At 45.6% G+C, this 19919-nt stretch overlaps 1 protein-coding gene across 1 annotated transcript in view; it reads left to right on the plus strand.

The window, feature by feature from the left end:
* ENAH (ENAH actin regulator) overlaps positions 1–19919 on the plus strand; it is a 138517-nt gene that overhangs the window by 94492 nt on the left and 24106 nt on the right. Inside the window, 2 exon segments of the mRNA XM_047077161.1 lie at positions 2298–2354; positions 7141–7225. Coding sequence (XP_046933117.1) covers positions 2298–2354; positions 7141–7225 — 142 coding nt within the window.

Below are 19919 nucleotides of genomic sequence, written 5' to 3' on the forward strand. Positions count from 1 at the left end.
TCTGTGGTCAGAGTAGCTGATACGTGTCGTCAGTTTTCTTCTCCGGAAGTCACATAGAGATGCTCAGTTTTGCTTTCTTGATTCCCCTTAACCTACTCCTCAGTTGATGCTTTCCTGGAGGGCCCGTCCTTTCTTCTCCCAGCTCGGAGCCCGTTCACAGCGAGGCCGACTCGGGGAGAGCCGCTGTTGCGGAGGCACATGCGCGGTCCCGGGGTACTGATGGCAGCCGTGACCCTGCTTCCACTGTGGGCCTCCCGGCACCGGACAGTGAGTGCTCCTTCCCACGCTCCTCCCTCCTCCTCCTCCTCCCCCCTCCCCAGTGAGCATCAGAGTTCAGCAGGAAGTGCCTGCAGGCGTATGCATGTGACTGAATGAATTATTCAGTGTCTCCGGGGAAGGGGAACTGCAGTAGGATGGAGAGGTGGCCGGGAGCTGGCGGGGAGCACGGGTCCTGGAAAGCAGGTGCCTGAGGATCCCAAGTGCAAGCGTGAGGCGTGATAGCGTAAACTGTGACAAGCACAGACGTTTCTGGGTGAAAATGTTCTGTCTCACGCAGTCCTAACGGTTCACCTGCATTCTGACAATTTGTCAGATGACTCTGCCGAAATGATCGGTACTGGAATGTGGCAGTTTCTTTGCTGTCAGAGGCGACATCATTTCTCAGGTTTTCCTTGTGAGTTTTTATATTTCCCTGACTCTTTTTTCCTTTAAATATGAATTAAAGGAACTGAAGAATAAAAGCTGAAGACCAGGCATGTTTATTTAATAAAGGCTTTATTAGAAGTGTCATTTACAGACATCGGTAAGACAGGTTCTTTTAAAGTTTAAACTTGAAATAGAATTATTGACAATTTCCTAAATCGTTTCTCTCCTCTGCAGTGATGTGCTTGACTTGGTAGACATGTTATATGCATGCCTGTGGTCTCTTCTGTCATTACAGTAATGTTGTGCCTGCGGCTCTCACAGGCCTCGAGTGGGTTGTTGGAGGTACTTAGCAAAGGTGCCTTTTATCAATCTTATTTATTCTGTTTCTGTTTGAAAATATCTGCTGTATGTATTGTTTTTAAAGCAAGATTTAAACTTAATTGGATTATATTAAATCTAATTTCTAAAAATGATAAATTCTCCTGATTATATAAGATTTATTACCATGTTCAGATGTACAATCTTTAAATATAAGTTGGTTTGTTCTGATTCTGTGGAGACTTTTTTAGTATTAATCATGTTACCTAAAGAGCACAGTTTAGGGGAAATCTAAAATACCGTCTTGTTAGCCTTTATGCAGTCTTCCTTAAGCCAGTATGTTTTAATCTGTTCGTTGATTTTGGTTAATACCAATGGAAAAGGAAAATATTTCCCATGCTGGAAAGAATTTCTTGGGGATTTTATAGAAAATTATTGATGTAAAGTTTTCGATGTCATTAATGTAATCCTAAGAAAAATACTAATTTTGTTTTTTCTACCCCACTTTTGAGCATCACCTTGATTTTATGTAACCCTTTCTTCCCCTTTTCATAAATTACCACCTTCTTGTTGAGTTTTTTCTCTTAAAGGGAATTTATTTCATTATTACTTAAGGTAAATTTTAATGTAGATAACCTAAATATTAAATGACTGTTTGATATGGCCACACGTTTTTAATATGATATCTTGTCAAGTATATATACACATTGAGGAAAAAAAAAGAACAAAATGTGGCTTCTTAAAACAATAGTTTTTTGATGCGTTTCAAAGTGCAAAGCAAACGAAGATGTTCTGATTTACATCAGTGACTTTAATAAGACACTTTAATTTCTCCAGGCTGTTTACAACGTCTTTTGTCTTTTTCAACTAGTGGAACTGAGTCCATCTTACGCTGAGTTCATCGTGAGCATTTCTCCAGAATGTTTCTCAGCCGTCAAGTCTTCTAAATGAGCAGTAATTCCATGGAACGAACTCAGCCTTGGGTCTTGACCTCATAAACCGTTCCATTTACTTTCTAAAACATAATCGTAAAATGTAAATGGATCGCACTCTCTGATTGTGTCACCCGGAAAACAAGCTCTAAGGGCATCGTTTGGTCTGTGGCTTATTACAGGGTTTTTCCACAAATACGATTACACATAAAAATTCTTTTTCAAATTTATATTAAAGAAGATACGTTTTTATTAAATTACAGAGCTTCCAGAATGAGGATCTAGATAGGACGTATGTATAAAAACATTTTGAACCTTTCAAAGCACCTTTTAGTTTGTGTGAAGTTCTTCAGATGGCCCCGTTGTCCTTTGAAGCTTCTAACACCAAGGTGTCTGTTGCAGCCCAGAGCAAGGTTGCTGCTACCCAGGACAGCACTAATTTGCGATGTATTTTCTGTGGTAAGCAACATTATGTTTACATTACTTTTTCAAGCTGTGGTACATACTACTTGCACATTTCCATAACTTTTGTTTCCGTAGGCCATAGTCTGGTTTGTGGTGTTTGGGATCCACAGCGGCTACTGTTTCATGTTGTGATACTGTTGGGGCTCACGTAGGTGATTTGGGCAGCTTTTGAGTTGGCTTCTTAGTGGGGATTTGGTTAGAATGAGAGTCTTAAAACGAATTCCTCTTCAGTTCTTCCAACATGAACGAGAGGGGTTTTTGTTTCTGTTTTTAACTCTTTTGTTTGAAGCAGCCTTTTAATTTACAGTTTCAGGGACAGCATTACACCCACCGTAGTGTGTTTTGAGGAATGTGCCTTATCTGAAGGGAGCTTTTGCTCAGGAATGAAGTTTGAGGTGACCCATGTCGTGAGGCAGACGTAAGCCATTGCTGCTTCACCGGGCTGGCTTGGGAGGGACGGCCTTCTTCCCGCACTAGGTTAGGCACCTGTTGCCGAGGAGTGGGTTTGGGCCTAGCGAGTGCTCTTCCGCTCCTGTGCACACGCGTGCGCACATGTGTGCCGTTCGCACGCAGCAGCCGGCTGTGCCGCTTAGCTGCCCCAGGTTACAGGTAGTCAGACAGGTGCATCTTCGTACCCTTACCCGAGCAGAGGGCTGCGTGCGCACACACCCCCAGAGGCACGCACACGCACACACAAACCTTCGTCCGAGTCGTTTGTATCATTTGATTCTCACACTTTCCAGTTTGAAAACCCAAGTTCAAAAAGTGACTTGTAATTCTTAAAACTTCTTTTTTATTGGCTCCTGTATATATATCTTTTTTTACTCCTGTATACCTGACTGGCCCAATTATCTTACAAGAGAGAAAATCATAAAGTGACCTACTGCTCAAATTTTAGATGAGCAGTTCAACTGTGTGTATGTACTTATCCATGTGACTCAGTTTTTGATGTGATTCTTCAGTATTTCTGATATTGTTTCTTTAGCTATAAAGAGAATTATTTTCAAATTTATGTACTTGCTGGTTGAGGCAAAGAAGCATGTGTTAGAAATTTCCAAAAATGAAAACTCGGATGTATTTCTTAATCACCTGAAGTTAACATTCTGGGATTGCTCAGGGGAGACAGAGACAGCAGTGAGCCTGGGGGGTGTGGCCCCTCGCGAGCCCCCGTCTTCCCCGGGGTTTATCTCACCTGTGATTCTCTGCCTCCTCCTGGGGGTTCTTCTAGGCCACCTTTTGAACTAGCCATGAGTTATTATTCGTATTGCTGTTATTAGAGGACTTTTTTTTTTTTTTTACTTCATTCTGAGAACCTACTTGGTGTTCTGTACTTTGCTACTTACCGTGTTGAGTTCCACATGCAGAATAATAGATACAATTAACCCAATTGCAGAGAGAAGATTGATTTGCCCTTAATAAAGATGAATTTTTAAGTTGTAAAAATAATGTGTTAAAAAGCAGATTTTCCCCATTATTACCTTTAATCGATCTGTAGGCCATAGTCTGTGTACAACAATATAATGACCACATTGCTAAGTTTACACTTGATTGTATTGTGTATCATAGCACCTATTGGTCTTTTAGTCCTGTGTTTTTAAATAGTCTGTGGCTAAGTGTGAAAACTACATTTGTGAAAATTAAAACGTGGTGGCAGGTGGATGTGCTTTAGCCAAAACTCAGTATGAAGTCCTCGTTTCCAGGACCCTTCACTCTGATTTCCATCATTTATAGAGAACATAGCAGCGACATGGACACATTTTCTTTATCAGAAACTAAGTCACATCTCTGCTACGTGAATTGTAGCCAGGACAAATTAATATCAGCGCTTGTCTTTGGCTGTGGTAATAAAACAGAGGAACTAATCCTCGAATATCGCCGCTGTTCTTTATGACGCTCCAGGGGGAGCGAAGCGGGCTCCCTGGTTTCTCCTCTTACTTTCCCCCGGAGGAGAACAGTCAGCCAGCACACGAGCTCAGAGCTCATGATTCACCCGCTGCGTAGGAAAGTGCCTTTTTTGCATTCTCTGAGAAGACAGGTACCCATTTAGGAATATGACCCATGTGAAAAGTAAGATAATTGTTACATTACAGAAAATACAATGGCAGCTGGCAGCCGTGATTGGTCATAGTTGCCGTCTCATGTTGCTGTAATTGACCAGTTGTAGAACCCAGCGGGCTGACAGGAAGCATGACCTCGTATACTGGAGTTCATAATTGACCCAGAACTCTCCTGTCCATCGCTTTCAGTATATTTACATTATTTTTAAATGCACATGAATTTCAGTGTGTCATTGTCATGACTTGACAGTACTGATGGAGAAGAAGCCAACAAAACAACTAAAGTAAATAGAAGTACGAGAAGACGCCAGGGAGATGGCTTCTCCTCTCCGGCCACCGTGCAGAGGTCTATGGAGAGACCAGCTGCCCGTTATCACAAAGAACCGTGTAGAAAATCATCTTTAGAGTTTTTCTCGGATCAAAATTCCCGTCATTTTAAAAGGATTTTCCTTGAAGTTTTCCTGTTTTAGCTGCACGAATAAACTGTAGTACGTTATTTTTATAATTAATGATACCAGCCAGAAAATATTTCCCACATTCTTAAAACCTGCTTTTAAAACAAATTCATTAAGTTTTTAACTTAGAAAAAAACCAAAACAGTTTCTGTACATTCCTTTTAAAAAATACTTTTTTCTCATTCAAGCTTTTTCGAGTTCTGTCGAACTTTTGTTTCTGTTTTTTTTTCAAATCTGTTTAATAAAATCAGGATTGAGTTGAAATTTTGACACCTTTTCCTTAAATTTACATATTTGAGTTAAAACTTGTATCAATAGATTTCTGTTGGTGAATTTCCTCTGTTGGCACGACGGTGGAGGGTAACACATGCTTGCTCTGGGTGTGAGCAGTCTGGCGCACCCGTGGAGGTGGAAGTGGGTGCCGGACTAGTCTCTCTGGCCTGCTGGCATCCAGCTGTTTAGTTATTCGAGCAGCATCAGGCTTTCATTTAAATAAACAGTATTTTAAAAAAGAGTTAAACCATAATGGTCTCGTGAGTTGCCCAAGCTACATGCTCAACATTTAATATTTTTGGAAAGATGTAACTTTGGATTATAAAAAAAAATGCTTCCCCCAAATAGTTTCTATTTTCTCAGGTTTACCCCCACCCTGATCTTCTATTTTCTCCCTCCTTCTGCCAAAGAGGTGAGACATCTTCTCCTCATAAAAGTATTAGACATTAGTGTATGGCTTAATGTGATAGTCTGTTTTTAACATCAGTATGTTCATTCCCAAGAGAAGGAAAGAATTCCAGCCTGGTTGCTAGACAAGTTTTATTTTTTGTTTATGCAGATTTAAGTGCGTGTTTAATTTAAAAAGCTTTTTGATTTTTTTGTTGTTGCTGATGACATGGGGTTAATACATTTTAATACTTCCTTTAGGTGGTTATCAAAATAGCAGACTGTTAGGAAATCTAATGAAATACATCACTGCAGTTGTCATGTAATTTGTCCTCCAAAAGACAAATTACATGATTAATCTAGAAATGGGGAAAGAGATGAGGAAAAAATTTAGTAGGTAAGTTTAGATCAAAGCATCTGCTTTTCTACATTTGGGACCTACCAGTACTGTATTATTATATTGCCATGTCCTTCTAGTTGTGAGGGTCACTTCACTCAGTGAGCACACAGTTGGTGCTCTTGTGCTGTTAACTTAGAGATACGAGCATTGGCATTAGTACACAGAAGTGTTTGTCCATCAACTCTTTCTTGTAGTAGTGGTCTACAAAACACTTTCACAATATCTGTTAGGGGCATTTGCTGACACACTAGATTTACTTGTTTACTGGATTCTTTTGTTTACTGGGTTAGAGTTCAAGATTGTTCTGTTTTAACCGTGGGCGTTGCATATTAGGTCCAGTGTTCATTTCTCTCATGATACATTTAATTTTTATATCCAGTGACATTAAAATGTCCCATATTTAATGGCATTCTTTATAAGATGCTAAAAATGGGTCTGCATTGTACATGGTACGTGGGAATGAAGGGTCATTAGTTTCTCGTGACAGAGCCGTGTTGGTTTGAACGCAGGGTTTTTGGTTTTTGTTTTTTTTGGGGGGGGGGGTTTTGTTTTTTACCCCAAATGAAAAGTTGCTAAGATTACCTCTGTTACATTAAAAATTCAGAGAAGTAGGCTAATTCTGTTTAGAAGTTTAGCAAATGTTTGTTTTCACCAGTGCTGGAAATGCCAAGCCAGTAAATAAGAATGGCAGCTTAAATTGGGCAAATTTGATAAATGCATTAGCATACTTCATCCTAGTAATAAGGTTCTCATGCTCTCTCTCTCCTGTTTTTCATTTCCAGTGTTCTATTTAGGTGAGTTTTTGAATTCTGATTTTTTTCATTTAAGTTCTCCCTCCCCACTTCATGAATAAGTACCCTGAAGAGAATGTCTCATTGTCCTAGAAAATGCCAAGCTCAGGCGCCTATTCAGATGCTCATTGAACACTTGTTTTCCTCAAGCTCTTCATATGTAAATGTTTATTTTCCTTTATTGTTGGTGTTTTCCATTTGTTTCAAGTAAGCCTTCTGGGGATGATGGCAGTATTATGTCGCAGTCTTTCATTTGCTGTGTGTTATGTAAAGCTTATATTTTATTTTGCTAAACAAAAAAGAAGATACATTTGTAAATATGTGATGGTTTTATGTTATTCTTCTCATGATTTTATCTCCTCTGTCCAGCTAGCTATAAAGATAATGTTCATCTATAATGTTTTCCTCCCTTTTTAGGGCCAACATTGCCTAGACAAAATTCACAGCTACCTGCCCAAGTTCAAAATGGCCCATCACAAGAAGAATTGGAAATTCAAAGAAGGTAAATTTAAAAGTTGTTATTTGCAGTTTTTCTTTCTACTGCGGAAGGCCCGCGAGCATCCTGGTATAGGAAGTAGATTGTGTCTTGTCAGCCATTTAAAAGTCCCTTAGCAGCATACGAAATGACTTTCACTTCACGGAGTCTTATTTTTATAGTGGTTATAGATTGATCTATGGTCATTACGGCTTTCACATAACTAATTTAACTAGAAAGTTGGCGTCGTGTTGGCTGTTTGGATAAGTCTCTGATCTTGAGATACTACCATAGAGCTTAGTAATGGATACAAACTCACTCTGTTCATGATTAAATTGCTCGTTCAGTGAGATCAATAGTATCATCTCGTTGCTTCAATGCCCTTTATAAAGAAATAGATTTGAAATTGTAACACAGCCTCAATTAGGTATAGTTTTTTTTTTTCTGAATTAGCAGAGTTTCTGAACTGTAAGCTACCAAACTTGTAACAAAAGAGTTTTATATACATTCAGCAACTAAAACTGAATTAGTGAAACCAGGTGTTCCATTTTATTTTATTTTATTTTATCTTTTATTTATTTTGAGAGAGAGAATAGGAGAGAGTGTGATCAAGGGGGGGGGACAGAGAGAGAGAGAAAGAGAGATAGAGAGAGAGACAGAGACAGAGACAGAGACAGAGAGAATATGAATCCCAAGCGGGCTCCACGCTGTCAGTGCAGAGCCTGACTCGGATCTCCATGTCACAAACCATGAAATCATGACCTGAGTCGAAATCAAGAGTTGGATGCTTAACTAACTGAGCCATCCAGGTTCTCCCAGGCCTTCCACTTTAAACAAATGAAAACTTTCTGGAGATGTTGACATTGCCTTTGTTTGTTTGTTTGTTTAATGTCTATTTACTTTGGAGAGACAGAGCATGAGCAGGGGAGGAGCAGAGAGCGAGGGAGACACAAAATCCTAGACAGGTCCCAGGCTAGAGCTGTCTGTCAGCACAGAGCCCGACGCAGGGCTCGAACCCACAAATCATGAGATCATGACCTGAGCCGAAGTCAGACGCCCAACCAACTGAACCACTCAGGCACCCCTGTTATTTTTAATCACTAGTAGGTCACTTGTTTATTACAGAGAGCTGATAACCGTCCTACAGATGGATTCTTCCAGTTGACAAACATTTGCTCCATGGCAAGCTAGAGTTTCTTCCTGTGACCTTTGATTTGGATCCACATTTGAAACACTCTTCATATTTTCCATGTTGTCTCGATATGTGTGTCATGTTCCTCTGAAAGACAGACAGACAGACGGGGATCTTTCACCACGTTCTGTGTGTCAATGCGTGGCCCTTGGGGAAGGCCCTTCTGAAATGAATTTTGTTTTCATCACAACCTCTCTGGTTAAATCCCTCTCTGTTTGGTCGAAAATCTGTCCAACTCTTTTGAGTGATGCTGTAACAGAAATAAAACTTAAGTTTTTGTAGAAATAAGGAAGGTTTAAAAGTTCTGTATTGAGTGTTTTAAACATTCCAAAATAATTTCAAGAGTTAGAAATTGTAATGATACTGTTGCCCACCCCCCCCTACACACGGAAAAATAATTAATAAAAAAAATGATTGTAGTATTATCAGGAGTAACCCATTTGTAGAAAGCCAGGAAGAACCAGGAGAGAACCCAAATGTAACGGATAATTTTTCACGTCGTGGAGCAGACAAGCATGTGGCCCTGGGGACAGGTGCTGGGCGAGGACAGCACAGAGTAGAGACCGGAGCCGCAGAGGATGCTGCCGGCTGGTTAAGGGTCTCTGAAGGGCCGTCCGCTACATGGAGGGCTGTCCACGACTTGCAGCTTGAGGCTGTACTGGAAATGAGTATTGAGCGAATTTTTTACTGATTGCTGTGAAAACGCTGTGTGTATCTGTCCCATCTGGGTGTTAGCCCTGCAGCGCTCAGCTGGACTTGAGGCTTTTCTGCTTGTATGTGGGAAGATACGTCAGGATTTGAAATTGGATGTTGTTTATGTTACTTGTTTAGTTGAAGACTTGAAATCGTCCAAAAAATTGGTGTAAATTTTTAAATTATTTTCTGTCCGTAGTCACACACAGACTTTCTTCTTTTTTTTCTTTTTTAATTAAAAAAAACCAATGTTTATGTCTGCACCCAATGTAGGGCTTGAGCTCACAACCCCGAGATCAAGAGTCGCACTTCCCACCCAACTGAGCCAGCCCGGCGCCCCTCTTCTTTCTCTTGGATAAACCTTCCATTGGACGCCACTTTCTTTCTCCTGGTGTTCATTTTTATCTCTGTTCCTTCCCTTTGCTCTCCTCCACCCGCTTCCATTTTTATCTGGTGAAATCTGTTGGTGTCTGCTCTGATCTCCTGGAAATGCTGCTTCCATCATCATTGGCTTGTTTCTGGTTTAGGTTTCTTCTCCTGGTGCACAGCCTGCCTCTGCTTTCTTCCTTTTGGTACTGTAGTCTCTGTTCATCGCGGACTGCTCTCCCTTCCGTTTCTTCCGCAAGGGCGTGCGCTTAGCTGTCTCTGGGTTTTTTCTGTACATGGTATACCTTCAAAAAACTGAGGATTCTGTGGGATATTGTAGTTTTCTCTTAACCGTCTTATGCTGACGGCTCCCATGTTTACAGCCGTGATCCTGCACCTGAGATCCATATTTCCAGTGAAATGGAATCCACGCGTCCTTTTGAGAATTTGGTGCCAGCAGTGGACTCCTGCCCTCTTCCACCCAGCCCTGCATCCTTCTTAAATGCGCGTACACGTGCTCTTCTGTGCAGCACCTGCATGACATTTCGGAGGGTCACAGACCCCTCGGTTCCAACGAGTGGTCCTCAGTGAGTGTTCTGCTGCGGAACGCATGCGTTTGGGTATCCCGCTAACACCTCAGGGCGCGCACACTTCCTTCTCTTCGTATTTCACCCGGACTTTCTGCTTTAGGAAGTCTGTAATTATCTTCATTCACAGGCTCTGTTCCGGCATACCCTGTGACTTCTGTCTCGGAAAGCCTGACAGATTGTCTCTTCGGACATTCTCGTCACCGATAGCTTTTCTGGTGTGTGTTCCTTACGCACTGCCATCGTTTTCTAGTTGGTTTTCCTGCCTTTAACCTAGATCCCTTTCAGTTTTTCCCACTTGCTTACTGTCAGATTAATTCCTCTTTAAGTCGTGTGTTCATGGTAGAATCCCAGGTAGCGCCGGAGGGCCGGAGATGGGGGAGCGTGTGGCCTTCCCTTTGTGTTAATCTCCAGAATCAATCCCTCCTAACCGTTTCTGCTTTTAGTATTTTGGATGGCTTCTTCCATAGCGCGAGATAATATGTTTCTATTTCTGTCTCCTGATTAGTCGAGTGATGGCTAGTGGCGGCTGACTTTACTAGGAAACCCGAATTCTTCATGTCCCTGCCCGTTACCAGTGGCCACTATTTGTAGTCCTGCTGTCGGTTTCTCTTTCAAATTGAACCTGTGTCTCTTCACTGCTCCCTCTGCGAGGGGGGCTCAGTGGTCCTGCCGTCCCGCTCCGCCCCCTGGGTGTGCTGTCTTGTCCGTGTGTTTGCAGGGGAGCCCCCCCACCCCCTACCCCACTCTGGGGTCCCTTTAAACCTCATTAACCAGGGTAGTTGGAGTCCTCACGAATATGTGACTAGCTAAAGTTTTTGAGTTTTGTAGTTTCTTTCTCCCTCATTTCTTTCTTTAACCTTAATATTTAATAGACCTTTTCCATTTGAAAACTTAATAAGCACATCTCTTAATTTTTTTTAAAAAAATTTATTTTTTTAACATGTCTTCTCTGTTTTCTCTGTTGACTTTTTTTGGGAACTCCTGCATGTCAGATGCTGGCCTCCAGGGTTGTTGCTTCAGTATACTTCTATTTTTTCATTTTCTGCTTTTTTCTTTTTGTTCTGTATCATTGGCAATATTTTTAGCCACATATCCTAGACCAGCACTATTTACTAGAAATACAGTATGGCCCATGTATGTAATTTTTAGTGGCCATATTAGCAAAAGTAAAAAAGAAACCTGTGACCTTAATTTTAATAGTATATCGTGTTTAACCCAGTTTATCTAAAATCTTATCCCTCCAGGGGTGCCTGGGTGGCTCAGTCGGTTGAGCATCCGACTTCGGCTCAGGTCATGATCTTGCGGTCTGTGAGTTCCAGCCCCGCGTCGGGCTCTGTGCTGACAGCTCAGAGCCTGGAGCCTGCTTGGGATTCTGTCTCCCCCTCTCTCTGCTCCTCCCCCACTTGTGCGCTCTCTCTCTGTCTCTCTCTCTCTCTCTCTCTGTCAAAACTAAATAAACATTTAAAAAATTTTTTTTAATATTATCATTCCAGCATAAAGTAAGTGTAGAAATTGTTATGGTGTTTTACATTCTCTTTTTCATACTGAGTCTTTAAAATTCGGAATGTATTTTACACTTACCACGCATTACTGTCTAGACAGGCCACATTGTACGCGCCCACAGGCCACACCCCTGGCTCACGGCCACCTAATCGGGTGGGACGATGGTGGATCTCCATTGAAAGATCAGTCTTAATCTCCAAGAGAGCTTTTTCTGTTTTGTAATCATTCCCTTTTTAACAGCCTGTTCCAGACTCACGATCATATCTTTTTTTTTTTTCAACGTTTTATTTTTTATTTTTTTGGGACAGAGAGAGACAGAGCATGAACGGGGGAGGGGCAGAGAGAGAGGGAGACACAGAATCTGAAACAGGCTCCGAGCCATCAGCCCAGAGCCCGACGCGGGGCTCGAACCCACGGACCGCGAGATCGTGACCTGGCTGAAGTCGGACGCTTAACCGACTGCGCCACCCAGGCGCCCCAATGTTTATTTATTTTTGAGACAGAGAGAGACAGAGCATGAATGGGGGAGGGGCAGAGAGAGAGGGAGACACAGAATCGGAAGCAGGCTCCAGGCTCCGAGCCATCAGCCCAGAGCCCGACGCGGGGCTCGAACTCACGGACCGCGAGATCGTGACCTGGCTGAAGTCGGACGCTTAACCGACTGCACCACCCAGGCGCCCCAATATCTTAAGTCTCTCATGTTCTCGTCCTTTCTCTGAGTCCTCTCCCTCCTGTAGAGCTGGGTTGTTTGTCTTTTGTACTCCGTATTCCTCAAATATCTGGTAATCTTGAGTGGTCCGCTTCTTTGTAAACGGATTCGATCGAATAGCATCCGTCCTTGGCTCGGGTTTCCCGTTGCATCATGGAGGTGACGTCTCTGCTGGACACAGCCTTCCTGAGAGCGAGGGCTGCCGGGGACGGGGGTCTGTGGAGGCGGGCAGAGCACACAGACTGGCAGGCTGTCCTTTAGGTAGGGAACAAGGGTGGAGGGCCGACCGGCCTGGGGACCCCACAAATGCGAGCCGGCCCCGGCTGCCCCAAAGCCGTGACTCACCCGAGGCCGCGTGTCTGCTTAGAGGGCGGTCTGTGGTAAACGCCGCTGCGTCTGCCGAGCTGAGCTCGGGGAGGAGAGGGTGGCGGTGCGGCTGCTCATCGGCCTGATCGTGGCTGCGTTGCCCGCTCGCGTCCTGTCCCCTGGCCTCGCGGGAGGCCTCTCCTGCCCCCTCTTCTCCCGTCTGCTTCAGCCACGTTCGGCACGGATGCCGGCCGTGGTCGCCTCCGCTCTGCGGCGCAGCGAGGTTCCGGGCGCCGTCTGTTCCCCTGCTTACGACGGAGCGGGGCGGGGACGTCAACAGCCTTACCCCAGTCAGAGGGACCGTCGACCCCGTAGGCGAGTAGTGCCCCCGGAAGAGACCGAGTAGAGGCGGGCGTGTGGGCCAGAGGGGCAAGGGGACGCCGGCCAGGTGGGTGTCGGGGTGAAGTGCGCCGCGTGCGGAGGGAGCACCCCGGGCGGAGGCCTCGTGGTGCTGGTGCACGCGTGTGCCCGTGGACGAAGAGGCCCCTGAGGCTGGGGCGGAGAGAACAAGTGCACGGGGCGAGCGGTAGGTGGGTTTGAAGCCCGCGGAGAGTCCTGTCACGCGGGACGCGGCAGGCGATTGCGGAGAACTGAGCTTTCGTTCTGAGCGAAGGAGGAACCGCTGAGTGGTCTCGATGGACGTGAGTCGTCTCGCCGTCTCGGCCGTCCCTCTGGCTGCGCCGCGGGGACTAGCCCAGAGGGGAGCGCGCACGCAGGCGGGCGCGCGGCCGGGACCGTCCGGCGGGGGGACTCGGCGGCCGTCGCGGTCAACTAGGCGGGACCCGGGGGTGGCTTCCGCCGAGGGGTGGACGTGGCGAGAAGGCAGAGGCTTGGGCTCCTTGGGGGCGGGGTGCCGGCAGGGGAGGGTCACGGCTTTTAACCCGAGCGGGTGGGGCGGGGAGGGTGAGTTGTCCTCGACGGAGCCGCGCGAGGGACCGTGCGAGCCGAGGGGGTTTTGTTGGGAGACACCGGGCGGGGGGAGCTCTGGCGGCGCGCGGTTGGGACCTTCGCCGGACGTGCGCGGAAGGGCGCCGGGCAGGTGCTCGGCTACACTGTCTACAGAGACGCGGGCGGGAGGCCGAGACTTCCGGCTCTGCTGTTCCCGCCTCCGTAGACCTGATGAAGGAGTTGGTCTGCCGCCGACCCCTCCGTGTTCTGCTTTGTCGTGAGTTTGCGTAGGCACGGTCAGGGTTTTTCTGGAATTCCGGGAGGGGAGAGTTTGACTGTTGACGTCTGCGGACCGGAATGAGTCCAGACAGTCCCGTGTGTCGCTTCCCCTCAGCGCCCCCGCGAGCCGTGCTCACGTCCGGCTTAGTTCTTTGGCCGGACGTCTGCGGGCATCGGGGTCCTGGGCCCCGGCGGTGTCTCTGCGCCCCCGCGTCTCCTCCGTGCCTCGCTCGGCGGCCGCTCGTTGTCCGTAGACTCTCCTCCGGGTCTGTCGGTGGCTGGCTTTTCTGAACCCTTACGACTTAATCACCCGCTCTTTTACCTTTTACCGTTGAGGGTCTGGTTTACAGAAGGGCCTCCCTCACAGCGAACATCGTAGGCTGCTTGAGAGTAGAGACCTGAATAAAGGTTCTAAGAAAAAGCCAGGAGGTTTCTGGTAGTGAATTCACGTATGTGTAGGTGTTAGGTATAAGAGACAGAAAATGTGAGTGTATATGGTTCGGAGTAGAGCTCGGTAAGATAAGACACGCTGTTTTCATGCTCCTTAGGCTTCTGTCTGTGCCGCTTGGGAGATGGCAGGAGGGTTCCCTGAGGAGATGGCTTTGAGCCAGGCCTTGAATGGGACCTGGCGGAGCATTCCAGGCAGGAAGAGCAGAGGGTAAGGGCAGGGGCGAGCAGGGGGCCGTCCTTGCTACCCCTCCCCCCCGCCTTAGACCAGTAGGTCGAGTCCAGCTCGCAAAGTGCTTTGTATGCCATGCTAAGAAACTGCTTTTTACTTATTTATTTATTTATTTATTTTTGAGAGAGAGAGCGAGAGCGTGTGCTTGCATGCTTTGGGGGGCGGGGGGGAGCAGAGAGAGGAAGAGAGGGAATCAGCACAGAACCCGACATGGAGCTCAATCCCACGAGCTATGAGATCATGACCAGATCAAGAGTCAGACGCTCAACTGACTGAGCCACCTAGGTGCCCCAGAAATTGCTTTTTAGTAGTCTTGTCTTGAATTTGTCGTATAATAAAAAGGCACCTTGCTTTTTAATACTTAAGTATTTTCCCATAACGAGAAAGGTATACACCATTTTCCTTTGGCCTGGATCCTGTAATCTATCTTTGCTGGGGGGTTAGATCTACTGGGAAGAAGATACTTTGTAGCGGACCCTTAGTATTTGGTCCTTGCCGCAGCCAGCCGGGCTCCTGTGTTCTGTGGCCTGAAGACAGATGACAACAGACAGAACAAACTGAAGCTGGAGGAAATAGGTGTAATACAGGGAGCAGAAGAAAACCTGAAAATACACTGTAACAGCTTTGGAAAACTAGGAGAATATATTTCACTCCTAAAGCAGAAACCCTAGTTATTTAAAAAATAACCATTCAGAGAGTAAGGAAATGTACTTAGACATTAAAAAAATAGAAGTTTTGAAAAATAAATTGCCCTAGGAATAGTTATAATAAAAGATAAGGGACAGTAAACGAGAAAGAAAATAAAATAAGATCAGATCAGGAGGTCTGATATCCAAATAATGGGAGCTTTAAGGGAGCAAAGAACGAAAAGCCTGAGGAAACAGAATTTGCAAATAAATGACAGGAGAAAGTTTCCTGGACCTCAGTGATGTGGTCGTGTGGGTCAGAGCGCTGCAGACCTTTTCCGAGTAGGGCCAGGTGGTAAATGTTTTAGCCAGAGAGTGGCCCTGAGGCTTCCGTGGCAGTGGTTCGCCTCTTTGCAGTTTGCTGGGGACAGCAGGGGCAAGTGGGAGTGGCCGGCTTTGGGCCCTGGGTTCTCACTTGTGGGGCCCCAGGTCTGGATGGACACGACTCGCCAGTGTCCGGCCCAGTAAGTGAGAAAAACAGACCCACCGACAGGGCCTGTCACTGGAGTTGTAGACTGCGAGAGTAGAACTTGGGGTGGGCCGGAGGGCTTCAAATCCTGAGAGGTTGTTTCCAAACTTCTTCTCTGTACGACTTCCCAGGAAGCTACTGGAAGGGGTGTTCTGTTAAAATGAGAGAATTGGGGCGCCTGCCTGGCTCAGTTGGTTAAGCATCCAACTTGGGCTCAGGTCTCGATTTCATGGTTCGTGAGTTCGAGTGCGGAGCCCGCTTCAGATCCTCTGTCTCCCTCTCTCTCTGTCCCACCCCCTCTCACGCATGCTCTCTCTCAAAAATAAGCATTTAAGGGGCGCCTGGGTGGCGCAGTCGGTTAAGCGTCCGACTTCAGCCAGGTCACGATCTCGCGGTCCGTGAGTTCGAGCCCCGCGTCGGGCTCTGGGCTGATGGCTCGGAGCCTGGAGCCTGCTTCCGATTCTGTGTCTCCCTCTCTCTCTGCCCCTCCCCCGTTCATGCTCTGTCTCTCTCTGTCCCAAAAATAAATAAAAAAATGTTAAAAAAAAAAATAAGCATTTAAAAATAAAGTGAGAGAATAAACCATTCAGGAATGAGGACGTCGTGGCCCCACCAGGAAACAAGGCACCCATCTTGGGATGAGATTAGGGAGTTCCCGGCATCACTGAAGGTGAAAGCCAGACCTCGGGGCCCGTCCGACGGGCCAGGGATCTGAGGTGCTTCCTGGGAAAAGCAAGAATGAGGGAACACGAAATAGAGCGGATCACCTGATGCGCCGGGTCATGTCGAGAGTGTTTACGGTTCCGGTTGGAGAGTTTGGGGTGAAGTAGGGATAGTGTAAAGAAAAGAACCAGATGGGGAGGAGACAGTGATTTTTGACACCAGAACAAGGAAGAAATTGCTCGGAAGAGCAGATGTGATTGGCCGTGAATATTGGGATCCAAAGTGGTGTCGTGATTTTATCGGAAGAGCGAGGAAGATGAGGTTCTGTGGCGGAGAGGGGCAGGAGGTGGCTCACCTGTGAAGGAGAAAGCGGGTACCGTGCGACTGAACAGCTGAGAACTGGGGGAGCTCAAGAAGCCACCGTATGTGGGAACCTGACATCAGCGCCAGATCGAAAGGCTCTGCTTCTGGAGAGCGAGATCGGAAGCTGTGTTTTGTTACACGCTCTGTGACACGACTGTTAAGGTGTGTGTGCATTTTACAAGTTTAATCTTTCTGTTTCAATGAGCGTGAATTCGAGTTGATGAAACAGATGTTTACTCCAGGTGTTGTCTTAGTGAGTCCAGTACCTTGACTCTGGTAACGTGACGGTAGTTACTGGTTAGTTCTCTACCCCTGTACGTATCGTTTGTTGACGTCAGTCTTTGGTTTCTACTCGTATTAGTAATATCTGGCTTCTTTGACTGTGATGAAAACCGTATTTAAGAAACATGAGTCAGTCCTGTGTTCAGTCTCAACATAGGACGTAATTTAGTTAATGTCTATAAATAGCGAATGGGCACCACTACCTGAAAGATATAAAAGGGCCTGGTAGTCCCAGCACAGAGCAGGCCGGGAACCATGCGGTTGTACAGCCCCCCAGTCAGCCGGCCGGGGCCGGATGGACCCAGAGTCGACCGCCTGCTGCTGTGAGTACGGGCCTGTGTCGGGGGCTCTGTAACTGAGACCTACATCCTCTGCTTTCATCTGGTCCGTTTTGTATTTGCTTACTAATGAAGAAGTGGAATAACCCACGTGATGTGATCAGAAGATGTATGTAGTTTTATTTTCTGACAAGTGTCGGTAGCATCGTAGTGTTACTAAATGTTGTCAACTCAGACTTTAAATCATTCTCTATCTACCTAATAACACTCTTCATCATAGGTAAGGCTGTACGAAATGTGGTTTTAAATTTCATTATATTTTGCTCACTTTAAGAAAAATAGTCTTTGGGTCAACATAAACTAAATACGTGTCTGAATATATTTTTAAAAAACTATTACTCTCACTGTTGGCCAGTGCTTTGGGCATCTCTTGACATTTGGGGAGACTTCTTTCGAGGAAGGGGGTATTTGGGTGGTAGGAGGAACTATTTTTGATGTTTTTTAAATGCTCTTGGTGGCTATGATATTGGTCCTTTGCACTGTAATTGTTTCTGGAAAAATGTACATTTTCTCAGAAACTTTCAAATTATGGTAAAATGCATATCCTAACTTAAGAGAAAAATCAGTCTGGTAGAATTTGTGCGTACCTCAGGGTTAGAGCCCAGGTACTTTGGAGAGGTCCTCGGATGGTTCTAGCAAAGAGTGAAGAAACCGTGCAGCACAGCTCTAGGAGGAGGCGTCCCTGCGTTTCCTGTATGAGAGTCGGGAGTGGTGTTTCTGGGAAAAGCAGAGATTATAAATTTGGAAACTGCCCCCCAAAAAGATAATACAAACGTCCTGCTTTAGAGATCAAAACGTGTGCATGTCATGTTTGTACGCCATCCCGTTTAGGTGAGAATTATTCACACTACTAAAGATTTGTAAGCCTGAGATTTTCTTGTTGACACACTACTTTGGGAAATATATTTAGATGCGCATCTTTTCAGCGAGCGGGCTAGAAATGAGCCAGGGGCTTTTAACGCTTTCCGTCCATCCTTCAAATCAAGAGACTGTGTGGTCAGCGGAATCTTCTGCAGCTTGTGAACTGCCTCCTCCAGCCGTGTGTCCGTGATCGTGGGGAAGCCATCTGGCAATGTGCTCCTCTCCCACATCAGTAGATACTCTTGATCTTTGATAGGCTGAGAACGCTAGAATAAATATCCTAACCTGTGGAATAATCTTCTTAAGTCAGGATTCCCTGGCTGTAAATGCCATTATGCAGTAATCCTTCAGACCTGGCCTCTGCCTGTGACTTAAGCTTACTTTTAGTGATAAAAGCATTGTGTCGCCTGGAGAAGTGGCCATTAACTTGGAGGTAAAAACAAGCAAACAAACAATCAAAACCCAAAGAACTTGAATGAGAACTGCAGTGAGGGGCGCCCGGCTGGCTCAGTCTGTGGAGCATGCGACTCTTGATCTCAGGGTCATGAGTTCCAGCCCCACCGTGGGTGCAGAGATTACTTTAAATAAATAAATAAATAAATAAATAAATAAATAAATAAATAAATAAATAAATAAATAAATAAAAAGAAATGCAGTGTAGTTTTAGGATACTCTATGGTTTAGCTGTGAACAGTATTTACATTATTGTGTCAGTGACATAAACTCTGATTATGGATCTCATTATTCTGCTGGGACTGTGCTTAGGGACCCTGGGTATGGTGAGGGCCCCACAGGAGGCATCGGTAGGCAGTCTCTAAAGTGAAAACAGAAGGAACATCCAAAAAGAGTTGGCAGTAATGGTCTCTGGTGTTGGAGCCAGGGCTGGAAAGGTCGGAGCAGTCGTCTTTTGGTTTTGTTAGTAAGCTTCGTGCACCCACGTTATTTGACGGGAGTAAAATGAAAGAGGTGGCACGGAAGCCTGCAGGGGCCCAGTGACTTGGGTCTTTCGTCACAGATTTCTCCGTGAGCTTCCGTGCCCTGAGATACCTCCCCTCAGCTTCTGGACGCAGATGTGCTCTGGTTAGAATAACGTGGGCGTCTCTTCGCCTTTTGGACCAATAGGTTGTTTAGACGATTCCATTATAGCGTATGCCCTTATTTTTTGACACAGACCGTGTTTTAAGTTTAATGGTACATCCCAGCCAAGTTTATTTATTAGAAGGTATTACAAAAAGAACCGACTCTGTCTACCCAGTTTATTATTGAAAACATCCTTGTGAGTACACCGAATTTCTTGCCTTCACCCCTGTAGCGATATTGCTACCCTCCGTAACTTTGGCAGTTAGCGGTTGTCCAGCAGCATAACAAAGTCAGTACTGTGCCCTAAAACTCTGATTTATTATGTTCCAGCCAGAGTCTCCACCACTGCCTGTCCTGAGCACTGCCGTAGGTTTCTTCTGCTTCTCTCTTGCAATATTCTTTTTTAAAAAATATTTTTTTAGCATTTATTTATTTTTGAGAGACAGCGCGTGAGTCGGGGAGGGACAGAGAAAGAGGGGGACACAGAGTCTGAAGCAGCTCCAGGTTCTGAGCTGTCAGCCGACTGAGCCCCCCAGGCACCCCGTCTCCTGCAATATTGTCAAGTCTGGTGACCTGTCCCAAGGGAGGCTTCGGGTTCTTCCGACAGAAGTGGGATTGGTTCACTTGTCAAGTGGGCTCTTTCCTTTTTTATAGTCAGTTTAGGAAACGGGGAGAGATTTCTGGAAGAACCTTAGTGGTTTATTGCTAGTGCTG

This window comes from Lynx rufus, unplaced genomic scaffold (genome assembly GCF_022079265.1).
Source record: "Lynx rufus isolate CCGP_SWC_20201006 ecotype Redwood Valley unplaced genomic scaffold, mLynRuf1.p SCAF_15, whole genome shotgun sequence".
In the NCBI taxonomy this organism is placed as follows: Eukaryota; Metazoa; Chordata; class Mammalia; order Carnivora; family Felidae; genus Lynx; species Lynx rufus.